Source organism: Oryza sativa, chromosome 12, assembly GCF_034140825.1.
Source record: "Oryza sativa Japonica Group chromosome 12, ASM3414082v1".
Lineage (NCBI taxonomy): Eukaryota > Viridiplantae > Streptophyta > Magnoliopsida > Poales > Poaceae > Oryza > Oryza sativa.
In genome coordinates, this window is record NC_089046.1 from 17,136,923 (window position 1) to 17,144,926 (window position 8,004).

The 8,004-nt window shown below is 43.4% G+C and overlaps 1 protein-coding gene across 1 annotated transcript; it reads right to left on the reverse strand.

The window, feature by feature from the left end:
• Positions 1-879: 879 nt before the first annotated feature.
• LOC136354568 (uncharacterized) lies at positions 880-3,801 on the reverse strand. Its single transcript, XM_066306068.1, has 8 exons — positions 3,672-3,801; positions 2,544-2,694; positions 2,104-2,462; positions 1,842-2,029; positions 1,577-1,766; positions 1,401-1,463; positions 1,113-1,328; positions 880-950 (listed from the first exon to the last, which is right to left on the reverse strand). Exons 1-8 carry the CDS (start codon positions 3,799-3,801, stop codon positions 880-882), a joined length of 1,368 nt encoding a protein of 455 aa, XP_066162165.1.
• Positions 3,802-8,004: the final 4,203 nt, after the last annotated feature.

An 8,004-nucleotide genomic window follows, 5' to 3' on the forward strand; every position in this document is an offset into this window, starting at 1 on the left:
ATGGACAGGTGGAGCGAGCCAATGGCATGATACTTCAAGGGATTAAAGCGCGTGTTTTTGACCGGCTGAAACCCTATGCCGGCAAATGGGTGCAACAGCTGCCATCAGTACTTTGGTCTTTGCGAACTACACCCAGTCGGGCCACAGGCCAGTCACCTTTCTTCCTTGTCTATGGGGCAGAAGCAATGTTGCCGAGTGAAGTTGAATTCGAGTCTTTGCGCTTTCGTAATTTCCGCGAAGAACGCTATGAAGAGGACCGAGTGGATGACTTGCACCGATTGGAAGAAGTCCGCGAAGCAGCTTTGATTCAGTCGGCTCGATACTTACAAGGGTTGCGACGTTATCATAATCGCAATGTTCGATCTCGTGCTTTTCTAGTCGGCGACCTGGTTTTGAGGAAAATTCAAACTACACGAGATCGGCACAAGTTATCTCCTCTATGGGAGGGGCCATTTATCATCTCTGAAGTCACCCGGCCGGGTTCCTATCGACTCAAGCGCGAAGACGGTACTATCGTCGACAACTCTTGGAACATTGAACATCTTCGTCGTTTCTACGCTTAAGCTTATCATTGTACTTCCCTATCTTGACTGTCAACATCAAGTTTTCTTCTTGAAGTTGTCAGTCGGGGGCTATCATCATAATAATGGAGTGTGACTTTTTATCAATTTAATTTGCTTACTTGGTCTATCATTGCCTTGTTTGGTTTTTTCTACTTAGTCTGCGAGGACTGAAAGTTTTTAATAGCTTCTTTGGGTTTTAGGATCGACAAAGCTTGATAAAAACTTTTAAGAAATCAAAGACTTTACTAGAACTATCAAGCACAGCATAAATACACCAGTATTGTACAAATTGAGCCTCCATTTGTTACATTCATACTCAGTCAGAATCAGTCCTTTCATCATCAGAGTTATTGTTGCTCGGCTGAAGGTCGTTGTTGCGGAATTGCTCTACAACATCACTTGCAATCTTGTCAGCCGCATTTTGAGCATTGCTGATAAGATCAAGAGCGGCTTCTTCACTTGTCCCGTCTGCAAAGCCATCAATGGCGTCAATTTCAATTCTTGGGTACAAGGATTTGGTCATCGCCAATGCCATGCTAGCTCCCATACTTCCAGCTTTCTTGATATTCTTGAAGTATACATCCGGTGCAACTCTCAGCTTGTCAAAGATTTCGGTTGCGTCAAGTGTACTTCGACCACTGTTATTAAGGAACATAGCTTGGACGAGTGGTGTAGCGACATTGGCGACTTCATCTCTTGTTCCTTCAAGCCTCTTGATCTTACCAACCAGGACGTCAAACTGAGCTTGAGATTTGATTTTACGATCTACAAAACACATTTATGATAAGAATCTGCTGCATTTAAAAGAGAGAAGTCCAGATTGTTAGCTGGCAGTACCTTCAACCTCCTTCAAGGCCGAGTCCCTTTGCGCAGCCAGTTCTACTTTGTCCTTTTTCAAGGCTTCAATTTGTTTCTCCATTTGAGTCATTCTGGCAGCTTGCGCTGTTTGAAATCCAAATGGTTGAGGATACAGTTGCGACGGCATAAATTAATGGGACAGATCTAGAAATTACCTTTTGACGAACCACTCAGCTCGAAGTTTGAATCCTGGAGCTGGGCAATTCGTTCCCTTAATTCCTTCTCTGTCTTTTTGGCGTGCTCCTTGGCCTCATGTAGCTGGTTCCTAACTGCTTCAAGAGTTCCTAAATGAGGAACCAGCTTTTCCAAAGTTGTAGTCTTGGCCTCGTTGCGAAGATGGATTCTCTGCATGATGGTTCATGGTTTAATTCTGCTAAAGAGAGAATAAAGTTATCAAAGGCAGTCACCCGGAAGATTTACATTCACGATGCGAGTGGCTTCTCCAAGTACTTTCTTCAACTGGCACACTTCCTCATCTTCTTTTTGACGATTTATGACAATGCTAGCAACTTGTGAGTTCTCGTCCCACCATTTGAGCAAGATAGGAGGACGAGAGTCATCAGCCGCTTTTATGCGAGGAATTGCTTCTTCGTCATCGCCTGGTGCTCCTGGTGTGTTTCCAAGACATTAGACGAATAAGTTGGAGTTATTTAAATCGGCATCACTTGAGAAGATGGGTTACCTGAGGATGTTCCTAGCTGAGCGTGAGGTGATCCTTGTTCTTTATTTGGAGATCCAATCATCGGGTCGTTACCAGCCTCCGGTCCTTGAGAAGTTGTCGTCTGCGTTTCAACTTCGGGGATTTCTTGGTCGGGACCTACATCCGACTGGTTTCCAGTCGGGGGCTCTTGTGTTGTTGCAGTTTCAGCTGCTGCCGACTGGTTTCCAGTCGGCGGCTGGTCACTCGGATCGGCCTTATCACCTGAATCATGGGCGTCAGTCGGCTGGCTTTCGGCAGTTGGCTCAGGATCCTTGGATAAACTTGGCTCTGTCACAGCCGGATCAGGATCTTTTCCAGTTGGATCTATGTCGGATGGTTTCCTGCAAAGTGTCCTTTCAATATTCAGTATTATTTTCGTGAGAGAAGCATGCCGACATGAAATGGTACCAAGAGGTTTATACCTGGAAGATGTTCTAATTTTTGGCATTGGACGGCCAGCCAGTTTTTTCCTGGACATGGTACGCTTTGGGAGTTTATTAGGCGAGCCCTTGTCCCCAGATTTGTTGTCATCATCTTCGTCGTTGTCAAGCACCAGTTTTCTCTTGCGAGAACCTGTCTGACCAGTTGGATTGGAGATTTGAGGTTGCGGATCTGATCTGATTGTTGGCCCTCCACCTCCCTGAACGGTGTGTTGGCGAGGAGACCGGCGCTGAGCGATTGGGGGATCAGATTTCATCAATACATATTCCTGAATGAGATGCCTCCACGGTTAGTTAACTCAACATAAAGACGAGATAATGTTTTGGTCATAGGTTGAGGATTTCAGATGCATACCTGTGGAGGCGGATTGAATGCGTTATATGGCACAACTGGCAGCTGATGTGAGTAGCTGACGACAATAGCATTTGAGAAGATTTTATACATCCTCTCCTTCATGATTTTAAAGTCCAGAGAGTCTGGTTCTTCACGATTGGGATCATGCTTGCCGTCAAACTCGAACGCCGTACGGGATCTTTCTTTAATTGGCGCCAATCGGCATTTGATGAAGTGCCGAGTGATCTGCTCTCCTTGTAAGCCTTGTTCTTTGAGCTTTAACATACGATCCATCAATTCCAAGGCTTGAGCAGCTTCATCCCCGATCGGAAGAGAGTTCCAAGTATCTTGGTACACCGGAGGAAGACAAGAGTACTCGGGAAGAGCAGGCTCAGGATTCTGAACATAAAACCAGTTCGCATGCCACCCTTTGTTTGAGGTCTTGAAAGGCATAGAGAAGTACTTTTGGCTCAGGGTTCCCCTCAACTGAAATCCTGCCCCTCCGACTACACATGGCTTATTCTTGTTCGGTTGGGGCTTGAGAAAAAAGATTCGGCGGAACAAAGCAAAGTGGGGTTTAATTCCCAAGAAGGCTTCACAAACATGGACGAAATTGGCGATATGGACTATGGAATTTGGGTTTAGGTGATGTAAGCTGATTCCATAGAAGTTTAATATCCCGCGGAAAAATTTTGAGGTCGGAAGAGCAAAGCCGCCATAGAAGAAATGAGAGAAGACCACAACCTCGTGTGTATCAGGGGACGGAAAAGCCTCACCGCACGCTGGCCGCCACCCGATGATCTCCTTGGCAGGGAGAACGCCGTGCGCCACCATCTCCTTCAGGTTCTCCTCCGTCACGTCGGATGGCGCCCATTGGCCTTCAAAGCTTTCCTTCTCTTCCGCCATTAATTTTACCCGAATGCGCTGGTTTGGTTCGAGGGATGGCTGGGGAGAAGTGAGGGATTGAGGCGGTGGATCACGGGAAAGATTTTGATGAACTTTTCGAAGGCGGATTCGAGTGGAATGGTGAACCCTAGTTTGCCGGCGCTGCTCTGTACTGTAGCAGGGAGTGGGGAAAATGGCGAGAGTTCCGGCGGGGAAGACGAAGTGACGCTTAGATCTCGGATTTTCTTGTTAAGGGTATCGGAGGTGCGAATGGGCTTAGGCCTGAACAGTACCTCAGCCCAGTATTTTTAACAGCGTGGCCCATTGTGCTCCTTAGGGACTTAGGCATCTTTTGCTTTGGCAATTATGCGCACAATAGTGTTGCCCAATGCTGATAAAATCCTTTTTACGCGGTCATATAATTCTTTGGAATTATTGCAATGCAAATTAAAGGGTGCCCGACAGAAAGGCGTTATGCTGTTTTTGTAAGCTTTTTTAGGCTACAAAAGCTGTCTGGGTTAACTTGGAGTGGCTTGTTTTTACCATAGTCATTTCCCTGGTATGTTATATGCCTGTTTTCATTATGGTAAATAGTCATAGCCTAGGCTATTAGACTTATTTATTACCATAATTTTTATAATACTTGGTGGGTAATCTTTAGATTTTTTATTCGGATGCCTGTCAAGTGTGTTCATTCGTGGACCTTTTAGAGTGTTAACCACTCGGATTCTTTTTATTATGGCTAAAAGGCAGTAGGCTAGGATGCCTCTTTAGGCGCCGCGTATGCTTTTGTCATATGATGCATGATTGTGCTATTATTTTGTTCTCAACTATATGTTTAGTTTGTTAACTAATCACATAGTTGGGGGCTACACCTAATTAGGTGCATCTATTCGATGCACCATATTCTTTATCTTTTCGCCCTTTACAGTCTTCGTCTTCGCTACTCGGCAGGCCTTAGCATGAAAAGTTTGAAGCACTCGGATTATTATCTTTGAGAAGGCTATGATGGTCGACTGCAAAGGTCTCGGGGGCTACTGTGGAGATTATGGATATCCCATATCTACACGGCGACGGTATTTGGGCTGAATACAGGATACCGAATATAGATAGAATATCTTATTTGTATCTCGGGTTTGTTTCTTAACTTGTACATCAAGGAAACACCTTGAGACTTAGTCGGTTACGGCTGTATTTTATCTGTATCTACATATTCCGTTAGGGATATAGATTATCTTTTGTAACACGGACTCCTTCCCATATATAAGGGGGGTCCGGGTGCCTCTAGGGGCGGATGTTGATTTTCTCCAAATCATACAATCAATAATACACTCGGCGGATTCATCCCCGGACAGGAGTAGGGTATTACTTCTTGAATAAGAAGGCCTGAACCTGTATAAATCCTTTGTCTCCAAACCCATACACTTTTCTAGCTTGATAGCCACCCCCTTTTATTATTGCCGAAATCTAGTTTCGACAATATGTGTGTTTAATTGTGTCATTGATAAAAATCTTGACAACAAGAAACCAGGTTATGTTTGCGTGTCGTCTCTCCAATTAAGGGAGAAGATGGCCAGACTCCGGAGCTTTTTCTTATGGGAATTGCTATACAGATGCCTGTAAAGTTTTTGAAGTATACGGACGCACATTTGAAGTATTAAACGTAGACTAATAACAAAACAAATTTCATATTCCGTCTATAAACTGCGAGATGAATTTATTAAACCTAATTAATCCGTCATTAGCAAATGTTTACTGTAGCATCATATTGTCAAATCATGGCGTAATTAGGCTCAAAAGATTCATCTCGCAATTTATATGCAAACTGTGGAATTGGTTTTTTTCTCACATTTAATGCCCCATGCATATGTTTAAGCATTTGATGTGATATTCTTGACCAAAATTTTTTGGGTTTGCCTTTGCTGTTTTGTTTGTCCAGATCTATAAATGCGTCAACCTACCCAACTCCCATCCTGAAATATTTGCATGGCATGTACATCAACAGCTCAATGTCTCTTTGCTGGCCTTTTTGTGGCCAGGATCAATCGGATTTGTGGTAAAAAAAAGAGTGGTAGTTTTCATTGATATTTAATATAACTAAACGCTAAACTGTTGTGTTAATTCTTAATTGAAGTACTGTGTTATTGAACACTGGGCTACTTATACTGAAATGCCATGTTCAATTTTTGCTCTGTTTGATTCGGCATTTTTTCAGGTTTTGGTAAAAAAATCGCCTATATTTTTGTGATGTGCTCAGCTAGCTGCACAGCCGCTGCTCTGGTGCCTTCAGTCTTTGACCCTGTTTGGTAGTAAATATGTATTCTATGTACCCTTTTTTTTATATGATGTATTCATTTGTATAAGTTAAATCACAAGTTCTCATGCAAAAATTCTATTGCTTAGCCTCAGAAGGACACCATGCTTGATAGTGTTAGATATATAGCGCTTCCAATATTTGTAAGATAGCTTATTTTGTAGGATTCTAAGTTAGTTTAATTTTGTGTATTTTTTATTGAGGAAAATAAGTACATGAGGCTGCCCTAAATTGTGCTTGCTGGGTGTTTCTAGCAGTATTAAAGACAAGTTGGTTCAGATCTATGTAGGATTGTGCTCTTAAAGATGCATAATTTTTGGACAATTTGCATTGCATGTGTTCATGGATGGAAATATCCATACTTTACATCTGTTTACTGCCATGCTCTAGTGTTGTGAGCAATTTTGTGCTGCTCACATCCTTCATGCTCCTCCTTTTCAATGCTGATGATTCTTTTCCTTTTTCCTGAAGAACTTGGTTGGCTGTTGTTCTTGCAGTAGGTGTTGTCCTCGTGTGCCGCATTGAAGGCAAGCTGATTTTCTCTATCTCTGGGTTAGCAGCGCATAAGATCAATCTTGTTGGGAAAGATGAGGAGATATGCATTTGTAAGCTCCTCCATCCCTCCTGTAGGACCGAACAGCAAGAACTAAGCCAACCAGAGAGGGGTGAATGATTGTAATACCAAAAACAAAAACTTTTAGTGGAAATAAAAGTTACCCTCGATCAACAGATCGTGGTCTGACCGAAGTAGATTGGCTGATTTGACCGCCTGGATATCGTCGGTCTGACCGGATCAGATCGTTACAGTCGCCTGAAGCCGCCACCGGTCTGACCGCCATGTACCCGTCGGTCTGACCGCCGCAATGCCGCCGGTCTGACCGCTGGTGTCTCGTCGGTTAGACCGCTGAACCCGAGCAAACACAAATCGAAGAACTCTTGACGTAGATGACAACTTTATTACTTCTCTCTGTGTTTACAATGTGCAACAATAGCACTTTACAATGTGCAACAACAGCACTCCTCACGAAAATCTCGACTAAACTCGAAACCCTAACTATTCTCTCAACTCAATGCTCTCTAAAGCGATACCGGGAGGCCACACCCTCCCTCTCTATTTATACATGAGATAGGCAGCCTAAAGCCACGAACCAAACTCATACAAGAAGTCCTAATTCACCTAGGAAACCTTCCCGTACAAGAAACAAACTTTACAAACTCCAATTGCACCAAATTTGTACTTCTTCCAAATTCGACTATGCATCCCATACACACAATATCTCCATCGTATGCCATATGGAATCTTCACCAACCACATGCATTGATCTTTAGCCTAAGTGTCCCGCATCATATCTGACCATCCGGACGTCACCTTATCTCCAAGATGACTCCCGATCCATCACCGGCAATACTCTCCTGAGGCATCAGGTCACTACACATGAATGAAACAAAGAAACCATATTCCTAGGCCAAGCGATCTCCAACTTGACTCATTGTTAGCAAACAACAATATTACATACGCATAGTATCTATCTAGAAGCCATAAACACATATTAATCACGGATATCCAAAGAAACAACCCGAAACCGAAACCGACACAGAGTTGGCCGGTCAGACTGTGGGCTGGCCGGTCTGACCGCTCAATACATGTCGGCCTGACCGGCAACACCTGCCCGGTCTGATCGGACCAGACAAAACAGTACTCCCTGTTCATCACCTGAAAATCCAATCATCTCCAAAACCACTTCGCAATAATCTCCAAATATCAAAACCAATAATCTCAGATGTCAATAGTTCTTCACAGAATAAGAATAAAAAACACTTTAATTTTACAATCTCCCCCTCGATGAACACATTGGCAAACCCATAAAAATGTTTTGTTGTTTGGAAAAATAAAAACAAAAGTGGTAAAA